Raw genomic sequence first — 20916 nt, 5'->3', positions numbered from 1 at the left:
CATACAAAATACAAATTTTCTCGGGTCTAAAAGAGTTGATTGGGCGGGTTCACTTTCCTAGAAGAATCTTGCGAGTAGCACCAATGCTCTGGCCTGATTGGGTGGCACCCTTGTTGGATCCAGCCTGGAGACCGATCACAGACTCTCCAGCACGCAATTGTTCTTCAGTGAACTCACGTTTGCATTCTTCAGCCGGCTTGGGTCCTAGGTAGGGTCCCTTCCACTCTGGGTGCTTGTACGTCTATGGAAAGTCGAAGAAAGTACAACTAAGGCGACTATACTAGCAATCAAAACTTGGAAATATATATATGTACATAGAAATAATGTAAAAGCTAACCCACGACAGTTTAAATTTGGAAGTATGAGAATTTAGGAATGAATTTAAATTTGAAATTATCTCTAATTGTATTTTTAGATGTAGTTTAAATTAAATTAGGTATCTATTAACTAACCTTCGGTTTTAATTAAACTTACCGTACGACCAAGAGCAAAGAGAGTCACCACCACCTGTGCAATGTCTTTCTTCTCCCACAAATCGACTGTTTGGAACACATCAACGTCATCTACACCGTAATCCTTCAAAGCCTTCTGGAACCTGTCCAAGATGATGTGATTTAAGAATCACTTTCAACGAGTGTATACTTAATGGATAGAGAATACTGTCTTACATGTTGATGTTCTCCATCATCTTGAACTGACCACCACTGGAGTTGATCTTGGGAACGGATCCAGGGGAGATCTTGTTCATCAGCGCGCACAGCACTTGTCCATCCTTGAGGACATCTTCAAAGGTCTCACCAGGTGGGAACTTCTTACCCAAAATAGACTCTATCCATTCTTGGGCTTCCTTTTCCTGTTCTGGGTTACGCTTTGCAGCGATCTGGAACGAAAGTATTTATGAAATCACAATTTTTACAGCATTCTGTCATGAAGGACGCTAACAACTCGAGATCGTTGGAAAACAATTACAGTTTCACCCTAAACGTTTCGTTTTAATCGCGACTTAAATTCTTTCCGATTCGTAATGTTTGAAAAATTTGTCTTTAAATCCATGAGCATGAGAAAGTTATAAACATTTCTGCTAATTTGGAAACCATCTTCAACCTACTTGCATTAAAATTTGCATTAACTTGCATTAACGTCAACCACGTCTTTAACGACGATTTCCTTTTTATATCGCAAGTACCTCTCCTGAAGAACTCGTTTAACTCACCACCGAAACATCCACGCAATATTCTTACAAAACTTGGAAAAAGAATTTTTCGAAAATCACTCCGCGAATCCAAAAATTTGAGATTTCAGCATTCCCAACCGCGGAAGCTCCGATTAAAAAATATCTTCAACCCGGACCCAATCGTCACCAAAACCGGTAATAAAGATCACAATAAATCACAACAGGTTACCGAAAGGCTTCTAAACAAAATGAAGTTCCAACGATCTCGCACTCGACTACGAATGATCCAAATCCTTCACGATACAGCTCGATACACAGAGATCCTCGTGCTCATACCTTGGCGCGCACTTGACGTTCGAGTGCCATCCTTGTACCTTGCAGTGTTTGCTGAAGAGAACTGACGTGCTTAGTCCGAGGGCTGGTCCCTCTTATACTCCACAAAGATGGCGGGAATACGGCCCACGCTCCAAAGGAAGCTGTCCAACACGGGTGGAGCCGGCGTGTGTTTCAAAAAAGACGACGCCACACACGTGTCTGTGTGTATCTGTGATTGTGTGAAGGCGTGCTTTCCACGCTTTTCGACGATCTAATATTAGCAGCTTATTCATTTGGACAGGGAGCAACACGTAGGATTTCCAAAATCGCGGCTGCCAAGCTGCGCCTCCACGATAGACACAGGAATCATTCCACGTGCAATGGACAGGATATGAAAAATCATGCGGTCGCATACCTGGATTTAATTACTGAAAAGTCTAACGTGAATAATCGTGGCTGCAGGAAGCGATCGTCATGGTGTAAAATGGAGGAAAAACGGTAGAGACGATCCAGAAGCGGTGCTGAGTCCGATAGACATGGGGTAAGCTGTAACTTTATGTACTTTTATGTGAAAGATGTTACCTTTGTGATTACGAGATTATCGTTCAGGTAAAATCTTGAGATTTCGTAGTTTTAGTGTGCGATATTTCTCTTACCTCTCGTGATTTTTTCGGTCCCTTTTGGTATAAGCGTCCCGTGGGTGGTGATAGATTAGGAGGCTGACTAATTCTAGACAATTCTCCTTGGTCTTTCTTCGTCGTCTTACTTATTCGTTGCCATACTTCTTTTGTATATTTCTAATAGTTACTTATGTTAGAGCTAAGTATTTCATGATGTAGTAAATAAATAAATAAAAATAGTATCGAAATATACATAGATTATGATATCTAGGTCCAAACTTCCGTTTCCTTTTGTACATTATATGAATATTTGTGAAATTCCGAGATCATTTCTAAGAAAGGTACAAATAATTTAAATTTAGAATTGAAATTAAAATTAAATTTTATTTCATCCATGTCTTTCGATATAAAGCCAATGAAAATAACCTCCCATGTAACCCCACTATTAAATACTATTAACTACTTCGAGGTTTTTGTTAAGTACAATGAAAATTCACCACATTTTTAACGAAAAATAAAATCTTCCTTCGTTTCGTGTTATATTCCTTAACTTTCGTTCACAAGACCGCCATATTGTAACTTAGAAGAATCACCCTCGCTGCATTTTACGTTAGAGATATTTAAGAAGAAAAGAAAGAAAAAAAAATTCGATTACGTAAGGTGTCACAGATTTTTTCTTGAAATAAATAGCTACTATATGGGTCGAGTTATTATTACGTTGATCCACTTTTTGAATTTATGTGAAGAGCCAACGGTTTGAGGATAAAAACCCGCCAAAAGGTGGGCAGTTTAAAAAATTGTAGTCAAGATGGCGCACTCGTGTAAAAATTTCGATTTTCATCTTGATTAAAATAAGAACACGATTCTTTTAATAATACAAGTAAACTGGAAACTTAGAAACTTCGTTATTTACCACAAAATAACGAGATTGATAAAATCTAAAACACCATAAATGCATTACGGTGTAAGTATCTTTTAAAAGTATTAGTGAAGTTATTTTGAAATATGTACAAATAAGTATGTTAGTATTATTAATATTTGTCTAAGAGAATTATAAAAAATCACTAGATGTTGACCGAACAAGAAGACCCTTCAAAGCTGTTTTTCATAGCAACGTTATCGAGACCCGATAACGAAGAGTTGCGCAATCCACGCAATTCTTATTTCAGTGATATGGAAAATTCACTGGTGAAATCGCTGGCTACTGACTCAGGTTTAAATATAATCGCAGCATCCTGCGTATTTCCATATCCCCTCTTCGTTGTCAGCATACAAACTTTTCGTCGAATTCAAATAATTTCGACTATTTCGAATGTAATTGAAGCGAGAACCTTTAGCCTCCCTAACAACCACTTTGCAGCTTGAAAATAGTCGACATCTACTCTGAATTTAAGCGCGTTTTAAAAGAAAATTATCCAGAATTAAATCTCCACGAATCTTATGATTAATTATTATTTTCATGAAAATCTGCGTGCGCAGGTGGTATTCAAGGTATTCTATTATTACTGTCTATTAATCATTCATTCAATGTTAGAAGGAATTCAAGATGTAATTATATATTTGAAAGATTCTAGGAATTTACATATAAGAAATTTGTCAAATTAGTTTTTTAGATACTTGATACTATTTTATTGAAAAGAACCAATAATGACTGAAAAGAGTAACATTTAATATCTATCAATAATAATATGTGTTATTTCATTGTTCGATTTATTAAAAGGTATGTTATATTCGATTTTTTAAGTTTTTTTAATAAAAATGTGTAGGAAGCAAATAGTCACCAAAAATTGCTTTTAAAAATACTATTAGCATAATAATTTCATTTTGAATTAATTCTTGTACAACACTTTATCAATAATTATTTGCGAATTAAATCGAATCTTTTTTTACAGAATTATTCAATAAAAATATTTATCACATTAATAGAGCTTTAGTAATTTAAAATTGAGCTTCACAGTGCAGTCAACATAAAAAAGAGTCCCTATAAAATGCATTCGATAACAGCGCCATCTTAACGATGAAACAAAAAAATTATTCACTCGTAATCTGCCGCTTTTCGAGAGCTTACTAGCCCTGGCAGAAAGTGAATAGAAGCTTTGAAGGCGTAGGTTGTTTTTTCATTAACCGTTGGATTTGTAGCTTTCTTTCTTCGTTTTTCTTCTATACTTCAGTTCACATCGAATCATAATACATAACTGTTTGAAACGTTCCAAATGGAACTATGTTGTGATAGAAAAATGCACTCGATTCTGACGGACATCCGAGGAAAGTTCGAACGCAGTGTTTTAATATTTGTCTCTTTTAAATTTCAATCAATTATTTTATAAATTTTACCATTTTATCAATGATGTTACGATACTTATAAAATAGGATGATTCATTATGATCTAAGTAAAGTTGTAATTAGGTACACTTTTGAAGGTTATGTTTTTGTTTTCTTGCAATAGTTTGACAGAAAAATTATATTATTTATTTCAAAAATACCACTTTTCACTTTTGTGTAAAAATAAGTGATTTTATGTACAATGATGAAATGTAAATAAACTTATTTAATAAAGTATTGTATACTTTGATAATTCATGTAATTTTGTTGTATAATAAAACGTGAATATATTAATTCAGAATCTTCCATAACTGCAAAATATTCAAAAATATTTCTATAAATAAAAAGTTTATCGATTTCAATCAGTAGGATAATCACCAAAGAAACATGGCACAAAGGTTTCCTGTACCAAATACAGGGAATAATGGCCCTCCACCACAAAGATATGCAGCATCATCTGTGCCTCCCAATTTAAGACAATATTCTGGTCCAAATTTTCCTGTAAGTAATACTATGAATAAAGCAATTAAAATGAGCAAAATAATAAAAAATATGTAATTTATGATTTCTTGTGTAGATGCAACAGAGGTCTGGATTCACTCCTCCTCCGCAAATGGCCAATGCAGGCCCTGGACCAGCTAGTATAATAAGGACAAGTCAACCTTATTCAAATATGCGTCAAGGTCCTATGGCTACTCCACCAGTTGGAAAACGGACTGCAGATCAACGTATTCCTATGTCACAACAGAAACCGTAAGTGCTTTAATACTGCATGTTTTTATTTAATTTGCATTTACATTTGTATTACTTTATTCATTAACTCATTACATTAAATAATTAATGAATGTATTAACTAATCATTTTTATTGAAATAGAATAATTTTTAGTATTTATAATTACATATTTCAAAAAGCAATACGTCAATTAATTTGGTTATTTAATTATTGGATTCTTAATTTATTTGGTATCATAAAAGCAGCAAAGTTAAAAAAAAAGGAAAACAGGAAAAACTGACCATTCGCCAAATTCACCAGGAACTTCACTGCATTTCATAAGCTTCAAAATTGGTTTATTGATTTTTGAATCTATGATTTTTACACAAACTCATTTAGGTATTTTTGGAACAGTGATTTTTCACATTCCACATCCAAGAAGAAGAAAAAGCTGGCAGATAAAATCCTGCCACAAAAAGTGCGCGATTTAGTACCTGAATCTCAGGCTTATATGGACTTACTCGCGTTTGAAAGAAAATTAGACGCGACTATAATGAGGAAACGACTTGACATACAAGAAGCATTAAAACGTCCAATGAAACAGAAAAGGAAGTTGAGGATATTTATTTCTAATACATTTTATCCAGCAAAAGAAGCTGGTGAAGGTGAAGAAGGTTCCGTTGCATCTTGGGAACTTAGAGTAGAGGGACGATTATTAGATGATACTAAAAATGATCCCAATAAGGTAAAGATCAACTTAGAGAAAGAAACTACAGATATTAACTTTTTGAAGATATTGATTTATACTACAATGACTTTTAGGTAAAAAGGAAATTTTCTTCCTTTTTTAAAAGTCTAGTTATAGAATTGGATAAAGATCTATATGGACCCGACAACCACTTGGTTGAATGGCATCGTACATTGACAACCCAAGAAACTGATGGTTTCCAAGTAAAGAGACCTGGAGATAAAAATGTTCGATGCACTATTCTTTTGCTTCTTGACTACCAACCCTTACAAGTAATGTCTCTCATTTTTTATGGATATTTAATGAGGGTATACAAGAACCTGCAATATCACACATATCAGATGTTTTAATTGGCTTGAAATAGCTTTGCTTAGATCAATTAGATCAGTTAAATTAAGTTTTGATCACATTTAGTTGGAGAAGCTCTGAAAAGTGATCAGTTAAAAAGGAATTAGAGTACATTAAAAAATGACTTGGTTGAATCAAAACTAAATTAAAAATGATTGAACTAAGGTTCCAAAAATATTTTATGAAATAAGAATACTGTTACCATTCAAATTTGACTTTTTCTGGTTCTCACATACTGGTTCTCACATTAAATAAAATAAATGTAAATTAAACTAGAATTTCATAGTGACATTTTTAATTACAGTTTAAACTAGATCCCAGATTAGCGCGACTTTTAGGTGTACATACCCAAACGAGACCTGTTATCATTTCCGCTCTTTGGCAGTATATAAAAACACACAAGCTTCAAGATAGTCATGAAAGAGAATTCATAAACTGTGATAAATATCTCGAACAAATATTTGCTTGTTCAAGGATGAAATTCGCAGAAATACCACAACGTTTAAATCCATTACTTCATCCCCCAGACCCAATCGTAATCAATCACGTTATTAGTGTTGAAGGTACTTGTCAATAATAATTAATAAATGCATTCTATATCCTTAAGTTTTCACCTTTTATTATGTTCTAAATTAGGGACAGAAACAAAGCAGACTGCGTGTTACGACATAGATGTAGAGGTTGACGATACATTAAAAACGCAGATGAATAATTTCCTGCTATCTACTGCAAGTCAACAGGAAATCCAGAGTCTTGATAACAAAATTCACGAAACGGTTGAGACAATCAACCAATTAAAAACGAACCGAGAATTTTTCTTGAGTTTTGCCAAAGATCCTCAACAATTTATCAACAAATGGATTATTTCACAAACGAGAGATTTGAAAACTATGATCGACGTGGTTGGGAATCCGGAGGAAGAACGTAGGGCAGAATTCTACTATCAACCATGGGCACAGGAAGCAGTGTGTCGGTATTTTTATACGAAGGTTCAACAGAAACGCGCGGAATTGGAGCAGGCACTTGGTATCAGGAACTCATAAGTATAACAACCGGAATACGGTAATTCAAAGCATCGTTATGTAAAGTATTTATACGAATCTTTTTCTTGTTTCAATTGCGAAACCGATCGATTAACGTGTCTTATATTTGACTCGGTGTTATTCTATAACATTATGGTCAGGCAGCATATTTTTACGAATGTTCAGAATGATGGAGAAAGATGTATAGGAACCCTAACGGAATGATTTCATGGATGCAAATTTATTTACATGAACGTATATCGATCTCGTATATCTTTATTCAAGCTGATTTTTTCAGAAGTCTTTTCTATGAGGATATGTATTACGACCCGCTATGCGCACTATAACTGCGATGAAATTCTGTACAATATAACGAATAAATCTTTGATATAACTCGCTGAAACCATTTTAAACTCAACCCCATGTTGGTGAAAGATATTTTCATTACAATAATGTAATTATTATATTTGAAAATTAACTTCTTTTTTAGTAATAATTATAGAATTTTTAATGATCATAAAAATTAAATACTTTTTTGTACTTTACGACGAAATAATTGATTTTTTTTTAGTACCAATGAATTTGTAGTGTAAATTTTACTTATAATTATGGAACAATAAATTTTTAATTTATTAATACTATATGCATGATTAGATTATTGAGTAAGAAGAAGAGAAGGGAGTCATAAATTTTTCTGTTATCCAATACTTATTTTGTTTGTGCAAGTAAATACAATCTCTTACATAATCAGTACATATTGATGCAAAATATTGTTTCCTTGTGAAAACGGCAATATCGCCAATATAAAACATAAGAAACACGAACCCTAAATTTCTTTATCATCTTTTACATTTTTTTCCATATGAATCGCATCACGAATACAGAAATTTCAATTTTTAGTCAGTGTAAAAGTGCTTTTCCCTTACTTAAGAGTATTATGGATTAATTTGATTCGGTATTACAACATTGACATTCCAAGGCATTCACACAAGGATGGGAAACCCCAATGTAATTTCATGAATTACACTTTCGCCTTTCATGTTTTATCCTTTCCTTCTTACCAAACATTAAGTATTTCTCGTATTTCTTACAAATGATTCGCCAAGAAAATAATCTTGAAATCGTATCGTTCCAATTACACAAAAATTCCTTCGCCTTTCTTTTTCTAGAGATATAAAGCCGGAACAATATATGTTACGAAACATTTTTCACATACCGACGAGCATTACATGCAAAGCATTTGATCATCTTTTTATGTATCATATAATGCAGAATAAAAAAAAACAAAAGAGCCATGATACAATGACATTTTCTTTGGCGATAAAATTTAAAAACTTCATAATCTTTTTTTTTTCTTTTACCTCTTTACGTGTCGATTCGATGAACATAATTCTATCGAAGGTCGCATACTGTTGTACAATACTAAATCACAAGTGCACCAATTGATTGTATCGTTTCTAATACAATAAACTCTGATTAAATTCTGACGTATTCGTTCAACATAAGTCATCGGTAATGTGTATCATATGACTTTTCTCAAACAGAGTGAACAAACACGTCATGATTGCACTGTTATGAGATCAAGGTTTATTGTATAATTTTACTTCCCTAATCTTAATTACACATTCACATATATTTTGTCGTATAAAGCTTTACATATACATAATTGGGTGACAAGATTTTTTTTCTTTTTTTCATTAGACGACATTATTCACCTAAATTGTATGGAAGTTTTCGTTTTAAGGATGGTAGGGTAAAAAGATAGTCTGAACACATTTTTCTATGCCCGCGACGAAGTTTACAAAGATCACATTTTGCTGAACAACGAGTGGCATGTGAATCTCTGTACAAATATATCTCGTAAAATAATCACGATTCACTAGTCCTTGCTTGGATAAAATCATTTTTATTCATTTTCCACGTTTTTTTTTCTTTTTTTTTTTCTTTTAATTTTTTTTGGGTGCTGGGGATTATAACGCTACAAAAGTCGTACGCTTTTCTTTGCAATACGAGGTAGCTACAAAGTCTCGAATAGCAATTTCTTCGTTCTTTTTTTTTTTTTTTTTCCTTTTCTTTTTATGTGAAGATATATTGTTAAGTGATCACATTATTAGTATTGCTTTTTACATTTTGTTTAGCATAAACATAAAACTGTCTGCTTGTTTTTGCATTCAAGATCCGATACTGTATATTCGATCTTCGATAATATATCCATCTTATCATTCTGTTTATCATTTATGGTGATTTCTATACGCATCTATATGGTGTTTAAGAGGAAGGTAAATTCCATTTGTGCAGTCTTTTTTTTCCTTTTTTTTTTTTTGTTTTAAGTAATAATACGAGATACATCAGTGCGAGAGATCCTTTGGGTTTTCGGAAGATTGCCTTAAGTTCATTTCCTTCCTCTTTTACAATAAATATGGATACATTTTACACGATACCTCGTAAGTTAAATGACTGGTAAACCGTATAAATGTCACCTATAATTGCACTCTGCTCCGACGGTCAATTTTTGTAACACAAATGCTAATTTGTACTACATATACATTCACACAAATAATTATACATTTTGTGTCTACTTTATCCGAACGAGGTTGTCGGAACAGAGAACTTGTACATTATTCCATTTTTCGAACACACGAATTGATCTATTAAAAATCCATGAAAAATGATCAATCTATCAATTAAACGAGTATAACATGTTTATAAATATAAATTTAAAATCTTGAAATAAACAACACGATTATATAAGTAACAAAGTAATTAAAAAATCGTCAGTACATCATTAGAATCTAAAGAGTTCAATATTTTTCTAAATTTAGGAATGTTTATACTTTCTGCACTTTTTCTTTTTTTTTTCTTTTTTCATTTTTTAAATGCTTTTTTGCTAATGACGTAACAAGAACTTTTTAAAAGTATTCAATTTTAAGTAACTCTTATCCAAAAAAAAGAAACCAAAATGGAACTTACGGCAGAGTCAATTTCTGCTTCATAATTTTCAATACTGATTCGGTACTGGAGCAACAATAGGTGTCATTTCCACGTTTTAATTACTACTATGTCAGTGATAATATCATCTGAAACATACACGCTTTTATTATATTATCAAACAAGTTTCTTTTTTTTTTTTTTTTTCCAAATTCGTACAAGCATTCGATGCGGAATTTTGCATATCTACTTTCTTAAAATATTTTCTAAAATAAATAAGAAGTTCTATTAATTCGTTACACTACAACATAAAAAATATCAATCATTTTTACCCAATTGTATTTTCAGTTGGGATAACTCAATAAACATAGGATATGCATAGAAATTATTTGGTATAGTTACAGTGTTTGGAAGTATTTAGTTAGTTAATCATCCTTAATAACATAAATATTAACTACGAACAATGGAGTATAGAATGCATACAAAACTAGAGTGTAGAAGAACAAACGTTTTCTACTATACATCACACTGGATGGATCGTACAGCAAGGCAGTTCCGTGTACTGTGAGGTTTATTACTTGATATGCGATGCGCACATAAATAACTAACAAAGTTAGCCGTTGTACTGAGATAAGTCAGATACTAATGCTTACGATTTCAATATGAAATAATATACGCTAGAATAAAAATGTGCAGAGTCATTTGATGGATTTTATCTTTTCTTTTTCTTTCCCCATTAAGTTCGATCCAAGTATAATGATAAATTGGCATTTGAGTCGCGTTGTATGCAACTCGTTAAGGCTTGAATATGTCTTTGACTCGTTCCAAATCTGAGCAAATTTGTTAATGCTTCAAAAAAGTCCTTGCAAACACATAAGTGTTAAGAAGAACACGAAAGTTCTTCAAAGTGTTTTAGCTTTTTCAAGTAAATCGTTAATGAATTTCTGAAACATATAAATAAACAGATAAACTTGCGTTAGTAACAAATGCCGGTTTATCAATGGAATTATTTTTTTAGAACCATAGAGGATACACCATGATTAAGTTAATTAATTTATTAAAAATACGCAATAATATTTTTGAATAGTATGTTGTGAATTAATAAATTAGTCACGAAGTATTAAATTTTAGAAAAGGAAATACTGTTATAACATTAGTAACAAGTGATTGCAAGTTTATTAAAGCAGGATCAATAACTATACTTACATTTATATCATGTGGTGGTTTCTTTGTGTCAACTAGTAATTCCTACAACAAAAAATAAAATAATAGATTACAATAATCAATTTATATGATTTTTTACAACAAATATTTATAATATATACATGTATATACATACTTGCAAAAATCTTCGTCTGTGATCATCACTATCCATGTCAAGAAGTTCATCTATATCAATTTCAACTTCTGGATTTTTACCACTTTCATCCTATAAATTAAGCAGTAAATAGTAATTATATTTACTTTTAACGATGTAGAAAAATAATTATAATAACTATAATCATTATTTCATAAAACATAATGTTGGACTTACAACTGATTCATATAATTTCTCTAGCTCATTAAACAACCACATTTCCACAGCAAGTCTTTTACGAATAAGGGACATCTGATGAGATCCATACTTGGCTGTCAGAAATTTCTCCCTGCGCTCCTTTACCTCTCCTTTTTCACTGAAAGCCACATGCAGATTTGCACGTGCTGGACTGCGTTCTGCTGTAAGTACTCCACCTCCTTCCATTATAAACCTACCTAATAATTTAAAGGAATAACAAGTAAAACAACATATGTAAAAAATTAGATAATAAAATAGAAAATTATACAAAGAAAAAAATAAAAAATACAATATCTTCATATTTGTTAATATGTGGTTTTTCTCATTTATTTAGTATTTTAAATAATTAAATGTTAATATACATTATGTTATATATAATTTAAATGTTTAATGAGGAATAATAGATAAGTAGTTAATAAAACAATTAAGATATTAGGAGAGTATAAAGTAAAAAGAATTAGATGTACATTGTAATACATAGAAAGTATATATAATATATAATATATGTTTATCATAAAAAATATAATCACATAAAACAAAATTTAAGCAATACCTAATTTTATACTATAAAAATAATAAATTTATACACAAATAAATGAAAAATAAGCAAATTTTATACTTTTTCTGTTTTTTAATACTATCTATTTTTCAAATAAAAAAATTATTATAATTTATTCAATTAATAAATTGTAAGAAGAATGTTAACTAATTATAATAATAATCGGATATCGGTAATTAAGTAAAAGCAATAAGAAATGCGTAAACGAACTTTTTTCTTAACGCAGACATTTCCGCTCCCATGGAATTAATTATGTGCGTGATTTACTTGATAAAAAGTAACCGCGTGATCGATCATTGACAAACTAAATCGAATTAATTAAAACAAATAATCATTTTTTTTTTATTAAATATCGCAAAGGATTCGCGAATATGCCAAGCATTTTTTACATATTGCAATAAATAATGGACTCCTGATTATATTAATTGAAACGTTATTGAATGTAAATGCAACTTCCGTAAGACGCGACGCTGTGATTACACAAACACTTAAAGAGTATCAAAATAAGACTATTAAAACTGGTTTGATAAAATACGATGCGATGAATTAAAATGAAAGAAAAAAGTGTGCCGACAATCGTGTAAATAAAGTGATCCGGATAGATTGATTTGTGCTTGGCGTTTTAATAAAAGATTAGCAACTCATGTCAGTACAAGCATAAACAAAGCCAAGCTTCTTATTTCATTATGAATTACATTAATTAATAGCAAAACATTATTATTAGCACATATTTGTATAATCGCTTGATGTTACTTACACTCACTGCTTCTATTTGAGAATGTACACTATTCAATTCTTAATACAGTATCGTAATGCCAGAATCCATACGAATAATAAACTTTCTTGAAGTTGGTCATGTGTGATAACATTTCTACACTAGCTATAGTTACCATACTTCACACAAAATATTCCTATTTTTTAACGAATCATAATGCAAGTAAGTTAGAGACATTGTAACATAAGAAATCTATATATTATTAGAGGGTAATCGTGTTATCAATACATATCGATAAGCAGCAACTCAGATCACTAAAATTTTGTATATTTAAATTTTTTTAAATGTTACTTTGTTTTAATCAATTTAACGAAAACTTTTATTATTTTATTCATCATAATAGAAATGTATTTTTAATATAACGCTTATAACAAAATTGCTAATATATGACCTACGACTTTATTTTATTGACTAATAAAATAAAAACATTAAGGTAATAATAAGATAGAAAGAGAAAGGTTAAAATAATTATAAATACAAAAATTGGTGAAAACTATTTATTAATTATAAATAAATCAATCTTGGCTAGCATCAACATTTTCTGTCTGTAAACCTTTGAACGAAGCAACTGGTATGTATGTGACAAGAGTAAACAGTTTGTTCGCAGAATCTTCATCATCATTCCTTTTTCTGCTCAATCGTACACGAACTCTGAATGGTACATTTCTAAAAATATAACTTATTGTTTAGAGTAGTAATAATACAATGTATCAACTTTAAACAATGTTAGTTTAACCTATAATAAATTGAAATTGAACCAAATTAAAAAATATACCTAATTCCTTTAGACCAAAGTTGTTTATTAAGCCGTGTTTCAATCCTCACATCCGGAGTTCCCATTTGTTTTTCGGCAAATTTGCGAATTTCTTTGATAGCTCGGGGAGCACGCTTTTTGAATCCAACTCCATGAAGGCGTTTGTGGAGATTCACTGTATATTCGCGAGTTACAACCTCGTTGATAGCACTTTTCCCTTTTTTCTCCTTAGACTTAGCCATTTTATACTGGAAACAAAATTACCAAACTATCATCACAATATGACATAACCAACAATGGACTAGTAAACAAAGAAATCGATGTTTTGAATTTAAAAAACTCACAATTTAAAACTTAATATTTAAAAATATAAATATACAGAGCTAATACATTTATATTACAATATATTAAGTTAGAAATTATATTAATCACAAAAAAGGTAGTAAAGAAAACAGCGTTGCAATAGTATATCCAAATTAAAAAATAACTTATATTATTAACAATAATATTCAACTTGTATTGTTGCTCAGTAATTAATCAATATAATTATATTGAAATTTACTTATTATTAAAAATACACAAGCAGATGTTTCTTGATTTTATTTCACGAGAAATTGACATTACCTATACGTTGTATAGTTGGATATAAAAGAATCAAAGTTCTCGGCGTTCCAAAAACTACTGATTTCTAGTAGTAATATATTAACAAAATTTAAATTACGTATATACGCATGAACTATGCATATAAAACTAACAAAATTATTTGTAATTTATAATGTTATTGTGTATTTCATATATAAATAATGATTATTTAAATTTAATATTATTTTTATACCTTTGTTATAAAGTTATTTAATGCGTATATTTTAGTTACAGCAAGTATTATATAAAATGAATTTAATTTTTGTAATAAATCAATATTCTATAATTATATTTATATTCTATATATTAACATAATACAAGCAATAACGTTTTCATAGATAAAAAGTAGATAACTTACAAATTTTACATAAGGTGTTTATAAAACCTTTTTGTTGAAATTTGACTCATACTTAACAATTTTAATATTTCTGTAATTAATACTACAATATTTACGTATGAAATATATTTTTAATGCATTAATTACGTAGTGATTATAAATAAAGTTTTTTGTAAGAAGGACCCCGTACTAGATATAATATATGGTATAAGAAAGATCGCGCCACGATAGCTTCGAGGACGCTTGCAATGATCGAAAATGGAGTCTATTAACCTGTGATGTTGATACAATTGTTTTTAATCATAAAAAGCTTTTCATGGAATTAAAATGGCTGGTAAAGTGTGGAATACAGAAATATGGAAAGCATGGGATAAACATGGAAAAAACGATTTGTAAGTGGTTAACGCGTTAACGTCCGAAGTGCGTTCAATTAATATTGAATTGATACTGCATACTCTGTGCAATTGATGGTTGCAACTTATCTCTCCTGTTTCTCGCTCTTCTGAAGAGTTAATTGTCAATTAACAACTGTTTGCAGCCTCAAGTTAATCAAGCACAAATTTAAGGAAGGCAACACTGCAGGTGAGCTTTTATGTTCTTCGAATTTATCTTAACAGCTTGAGCCATGTTTAAACATAATATACAACTTTACACGCGTTAAAATCCTTCATTTTTATGCTTATAGTTCCGTGAACTATTTTATTTACTTATCAGATAGATAACATTGATTCATAAAAAGTTTTTTCATGTTTGTTATGTGAAAAATATGATCAAATATTAAATGTTTATAAAATGATTTTAAATACCAATATTTTTGAATATTTATTTTATTCATGAATGTAAATGAGGTATCCATACACCTTTCTTTATTATAGAAAAATTATTAGTATTTCTATAATATATTCATTTAATCAATATAATTATATTGAAATTTACTTATTATTAAAAATACACAAGCAGATGTTTCTTGATTTTATTTCACGAGAAATTGACATTACCTATACGTTGTATAGTTGGATATAAAAGAATCAAAGTTCTCGGCGTTCCAAAAACTACTGATTTCTAGTAGTAATATATTAACAAAATTTAAATTACGTATATACGCATGAACTATGCATATAAAACTAACAAAATTATTTGTAATTTATAATGTTATTGTGTATTTCATATATAAATAATGATTATTTAAATTTAATATTATTTTTATACCTTTGTTATAAAGTTATTTAATGCGTATATTTTAGTTACAGCAAGTATTATATAAAATGAATTTAATTTTTGTAATAAATCAATATTCTATAATTATATTTATATTCTATATATTAACATAATACAAGCAATAACGTTTTCATAGATAAAAAGTAGATAACTTACAAATTTTACATAAGGTGTTTATAAAACCTTTTTGTTGAAATTTGACTCATACTTAACAATTTTAATATTTCTGTAATTAATACTACAATATTTACGTATGAAATATATTTTTAATGCATTAATTACGTAGTGATTATAAATAAAGTTTTTTGTAAGAAGGACCCCGTACTAGATATAATATATGGTATAAGAAAGATCGCGCCACGATAGCTTCGAGGACGCTTGCAATGATCGAAAATGGAGTCTATTAACCTGTGATGTTGATACAATTGTTTTTAATCATAAAAAGCTTTTCATGGAATTAAAATGGCTGGTAAAGTGTGGAATACAGAAATATGGAAAGCATGGGATAAACATGGAAAAAACGATTTGTAAGTGGTTAACGCGTTAACGTCCGAAGTGCGTTCAATTAATATTGAATTGATACTGCATACTCTGTGCAATTGATGGTTGCAACTTATCTCTCCTGTTTCTCGCTCTTCTGAAGAGTTAATTGTCAATTAACAACTGTTTGCAGCCTCAAGTTAATCAAGCACAAATTTAAGGAAGGCAACACTGCAGGTGAGCTTTTATGTTCTTCGAATTTATCTTAACAGCTTGAGCCATGTTTAAACATAATATACAACTTTACACGCGTTAAAATCCTTCATTTTTATGCTTATAGTTCCGTGAACTATTTTATTTACTTATCAGATAGATAACATTGATTCATAAAAAGTTTTTTCATGTTTGTTATGTGAAAAATATGATCAAATATTAAATGTTTATAAAATGATTTTAAATACCAATATTTTTGAATATTTATTTTATTCATGAATGTAAATGAGGTATCCATACACCTTTCTTTATTATAGAAAAATTATTAGTATTTCTATAATATATTCACTATTATTACTTTATGTGTTAATTATTGACAATTAAAAAATAAAACAAAAAATAAACTAAATTCTTTTTTAATTTTATTTATGTAAATATAAATTATAAGACGTAAAATATTAATATCACATATTTAAAATATTGCACAATATTTAATAATCTCTATATTTTTGATATTTTTGTATGATAATACATTTATTTTTAGAATGGAGAAGAGGATTATACGAATTAATATCAAATGGAATCCGAGGGAACATAAAAAGGGACAATGTGGTTCAGACATTAGGTGAACTAACGGTAAGATTAATAGAAATAATATTTCATTAATTTATTGTTTTTACTACTATTAGTGAAATAATTTAAGTTTTTAAACAAATTTATACTATTTAAAATATATTTATTTCCAGAATATTGATGGAGCAATACCCTCCGCAATAGTGGATATATTTACATTGATAGATGCAGAGGTGCATAATGAAGAAAGAAATAATTTTTACTATCTTGTAAAAGAATCAGAAAAGGTATCATTTTATAAGATAGTAAACATAATTAAATTATTTGTCATTTATTAAAATATTTTTAATGGCATAATTAATTTATGTCATTTACTTTTTATATAGTTTCTCACAGATAGGATATTGAAGGAACGTTTAGAAATTGATACATTGCAAGATGTAGGAACATTAAAAAATAAAAATTTTCAAATTAAATTTATTAAAGTGAAGACAAAATTGTAGTATGTATTTTTTTCTACTTGTTTGTATATAATATATAATTTGAATTCAAACTGGAACAAAATCTATATAAGATGTTTATTTACAGTTACAAGCAACGGAAATTTAATTTATTTCGAGAAGAAAGCGAAGGATATTCTAAACTTATAGTGGAATTGAATCAAGAACGTCCAGAAAGTGAAGTAGCATCGATATTAGAAATTGTTAAATCTCTTATTGGTAAAATATTTCATTTTGATATACTTACTTGTGAATTTTATAAATTAAGTGGATTAATACGTGTAGTTACGCATATATCATTTTTTTAGGATATTTCAATCTTGACCCTAATAGAGTACTCGATATTTTATTAGAAACATTTGAGAATCGACCTCAGGATGATGCACTTTTTATTCCTTTAATTCGTTCATACATGAGTGATCAACAGGTACTCTGTGAAGTTTTAGGATTTAAATACTGTTCAACTGTCAATACTACACCATTTTCATTACAAAAAGTCACTGCACTTATGTTGCAACATGGTGTCATTAAATTGGATGATATATTACCATGGTTAGTGCCAGATGATAAAACTATCATCAAAGAACATGAACAGGCTATGAAACAGGCAAAAGAATATGTTCGCAAGTTAAGTGTAATTTCTACAAAGGATAAAGAAGAAATACCAGAAGAGAAAGAAAATCCACAAGTATAATAGTATTATAAAATGTTATGATTATACCTAGACGAGTATACCTTTTTTTTAATGATTTTTATCGTTCATAAAAATTTTACTTACATCGTTATTTCTTAAAAGGATAAATATGCAAGTAATCAAAAATTCGGATTATGCGAAGCATTACTAGGAATAGGAGCGTGGGAAGTAGCACAAAACTTATTTAATCGTTTACCAGAACACAGTCTCACCGATCAACGTCCTATTGCATTAGCGCTGTGTAAAATGATTCAGTCTCTTATTGAACCTGTTTATCGCAAGTAAATTCTATTTTATGTAATATTTTTGTTAATAGTATTCTATTAAGTTAGTTTAAAATTGGAGTATTCGAACTATCATAATTAAATTCTGATACTGTATTATTACATTAAATTTTAGACATTGTATAATATCTCCAAAATTACAAGGTAGAAGAGTTCCACAATTAAAGAGTTCTCTTGCTCCAAAACCAATTGAAAGTCTTGAGGAAATTCATGACCAATTATTACCAATGCTCATAGTTCTTGGTCCTAATTTGCACCACGATCCTGTTTTAATGTACAAAATCATGAGATTATGTCATACAGCTATAAAACAGTGTCCATTAGACTCAAATAAGCAACCAATTGATAAAAATAATAATCTATATTATGATGTATTGACCATTCTTGATGTGGCACTACTACCATCATTATCTTTTATGGATTGTAACTGTTGTGTTGCGGAAGAACTATGGAATATTTTAAAATACTACCCATATCAGAATCGATACTGTTTATATGCTCGATGGAAGAACGATACACCCTTGCAACATGCTGCACTTTTACGAAAAAGAGCAGATGCACAAAAGAAAATTAAATCTATCATGAAAAGAGTAAGCAAGGAAACCATAAAACCTGTAGGAAGATCGATAGGCAAACTTACACATTCTTCGCCTGGTGTACTGTTCGATTATGTTCTTATACAAATCCAGTTGTATGATAATCTTATAGGTATGTTGATAATTTTGCAAAAAATTTATGGAAGATTTTAATGTTTATATTTTTAATTGTTTTAATCTTTTTGTGTATTGTAGGACCTGTTGTAGATTCTTTAAAATACTTGACTAATATTTCTTATGATGTTCTTGGTTACTGTCTTGTGGAAGCTTTGGCTGGTGCTGACAGAGATAGGTTTAAACATGATGGCACCAGTATATCTCTTTGGCTCCAATCCCTTGCATCATTTTGTGGAGCTATATTTAAAAAGTATAATATCGAACTTACTGGTTTGCTGCAGTACGTAGCTAATCAACTTAAAGCACAAAAAAGGTACATTGTATATTAAACACTAATTTTTTTTTGTAGTATATATATTTTTTAATTATACATCACGTGCATCTTTGATTGTTTAATTTGTATATAGATTTTAATTCGTTTTTATTATCTAGTAATTTAATGAATATTAAATATAATGCAAAACTCTAACATTTTTTAAGTTAATATATAATTTTGAAATATGAAAAGAATAATTATCATACATGTGATATTTGCAATGCCTTTTTGCCCAGTTATCCGTAATTTCAATTAATTAAATAAAAATAACTAAATAATAATTTCTTATTCTTAGAAGAACTAAACAAAATAATTCCATATTTTTCTTTTAATTTGTTTGAAAAAAGAATAGAAAAAGAAAAAAAGATAAGAGCATACAGAAAGGAAATCAAAATAGTATTGCATAATTATCTTTCCCAGTGATAATATTAGTATAAGTTATTAATGAATTACGAGCTTTTTCCGTTAATAACAGGAAATTTTTGCTAAATATGTATTACGTTTTTAAGGTTTATGTACTTAAATGCATAATTGTATCTTAAATCTTCACATGATCTATCTAGACAAACAGTGTATTTTTTTTTAAGTAAAGCATGAACGTACGAAATATTATTTTCTATGAGTGTTTTAACATGTGTGATTATAATTAAATACAATATGTAATATGGCAAAAGAGATATTTCAAAAAAATTAAAAAAGAAAAACGCAAAACAAAGAATGAGCTATAAATTTTGATCCACTGTTTGTAATTTCAGAATAATTATTACTCATGAATACATGACAAAGATTTGATCGAATTATATCAAATGTACTATGAAGGCTTTTTAATTGCAGTGAACATACATACACTATCATTCTGCTGTAATAGTTCATAAAGGAAAACACCTAATATCATTGAAAAATAACACTTACAAACTTTTCATTGCAAAGGAACTCCACCAGCGATAATTTGAAATGTGTGGCAATATAGTATTCTCTTCTCATTGTTTTAAAATATGCCTTTGATTGCAATATATATTTAAATACATATATATATAAAAACAATATCATACATATTTTTATATATTTTATTATTTTTTAAAATAATAAAATATATATTTAAAAAAAAATGTT

General features: G+C 29.4%; 5 protein-coding genes across 14 annotated transcripts in view; 2 read left to right on the top strand and 3 right to left on the bottom strand.

Moving 5' to 3' along the window:
- Mp20 (muscle-specific protein 20 transgelin) lies at positions 1-1604 on the bottom strand. The gene is made up of 4 exons (XM_017896997.1): positions 1511-1604; positions 669-880; positions 475-595; positions 1-241 (listed from the first exon to the last, which is right to left on the bottom strand). Exons 1-4 carry the CDS (start codon positions 1538-1540, stop codon positions 50-52), a joined length of 555 nt encoding a protein of 184 aa, XP_017752486.1. The 5' UTR covers positions 1541-1604; the 3' UTR covers positions 1-49.
- Positions 1605-1795: 191 nt separating this feature from the next.
- On the top strand, positions 1796-7675 carry Bap60 (Brahma-associated protein 60). Of its 7 annotated transcripts, none has more exons than XM_017897001.1 (7): positions 1796-2030; positions 4801-4932; positions 5009-5184; positions 5544-5889; positions 5967-6164; positions 6545-6803; positions 6877-7675. In XM_017897001.1, the coding sequence occupies exons 2-7, from the start codon at positions 4819-4821 to the stop codon at positions 7281-7283; spliced, it is 1500 nt and encodes a 499-aa protein (XP_017752490.1). In that variant the 5' UTR covers positions 1796-2030; positions 4801-4818; the 3' UTR covers positions 7284-7675. The 7 variants fall into 7 exon arrangements, with proteins under 7 accessions (XP_017752490.1, XP_017752489.1, XP_017752491.1 ...); XM_017897000.1 differs by having other exon boundaries at positions 4798-4932; XM_017897002.1 differs by lacking the exon at positions 1796-2030 and adding an exon at positions 4149-4217.
- A 2926-nt stretch (positions 7676-10601) lies between these two features.
- Positions 10602-13126, bottom strand: LOC108545416 (protein phosphatase 1 regulatory subunit 14B). The gene is made up of 5 exons (XM_017897013.1): positions 13062-13126; positions 11725-11942; positions 11530-11619; positions 11397-11438; positions 10602-11134 (listed from the first exon to the last, which is right to left on the bottom strand). The coding sequence occupies exons 2-5, from the start codon at positions 11929-11931 to the stop codon at positions 11093-11095; spliced, it is 381 nt and encodes a 126-aa protein (XP_017752502.1). The 5' UTR covers positions 11932-11942; positions 13062-13126; the 3' UTR covers positions 10602-11092.
- Positions 13127-13562: 436 nt separating this feature from the next.
- RpL31 (ribosomal protein L31) lies at positions 13563-15836 on the bottom strand. 4 transcript variants are annotated; one of them, XM_017897010.1, is made up of 3 exons: positions 15811-15836; positions 13855-14081; positions 13563-13745 (listed from the first exon to the last, which is right to left on the bottom strand). In XM_017897010.1, exons 2-3 carry the CDS (start codon positions 14073-14075, stop codon positions 13595-13597), a joined length of 372 nt encoding a protein of 123 aa, XP_017752499.1. In that variant the 5' UTR covers positions 14076-14081; positions 15811-15836; the 3' UTR covers positions 13563-13594. The 4 variants fall into 4 exon arrangements, with proteins under 4 accessions (XP_017752499.1, XP_017752500.1, XP_017752497.1 ...); XM_017897011.1 differs by lacking the exon at positions 15811-15836 and adding an exon at positions 15749-15782; XM_017897008.1 differs by lacking the exon at positions 15811-15836 and adding an exon at positions 14458-14509.
- A 573-nt stretch (positions 15837-16409) lies between these two features.
- The window catches only part of tho2 (THO complex subunit 2-like protein), a 13314-nt gene continuing 8807 nt past the window's right edge, over positions 16410-20916 (top strand). Inside the window, exons 1-10 of the mRNA XM_017897024.1 lie at positions 16410-16557; positions 16704-16747; positions 17268-17359; positions 17470-17583; positions 17683-17798; positions 17885-18015; positions 18105-18484; positions 18593-18771; positions 18890-19482; positions 19566-19800. Of these exons, the coding sequence (XP_017752513.1) occupies positions 16493-16557; positions 16704-16747; positions 17268-17359; positions 17470-17583; positions 17683-17798; positions 17885-18015; positions 18105-18484; positions 18593-18771; positions 18890-19482; positions 19566-19800 (1949 nt within the window). The 5' untranslated portion in view covers positions 16410-16492. The remainder of the gene's footprint in view (positions 16558-16703; positions 16748-17267; positions 17360-17469; positions 17584-17682; positions 17799-17884; positions 18016-18104; positions 18485-18592; positions 18772-18889; positions 19483-19565; positions 19801-20916) is intronic.

Source organism: Eufriesea mexicana, unplaced genomic scaffold (genome assembly GCF_001483705.2).
Source record: "Eufriesea mexicana isolate 0111107269 unplaced genomic scaffold, ASM148370v2 scaffold440, whole genome shotgun sequence".
Taxonomy (NCBI): domain Eukaryota; kingdom Metazoa; phylum Arthropoda; class Insecta; order Hymenoptera; family Apidae; genus Eufriesea; species Eufriesea mexicana.
This window is presented reverse-complemented; position numbering and strand designations above follow the sequence as displayed.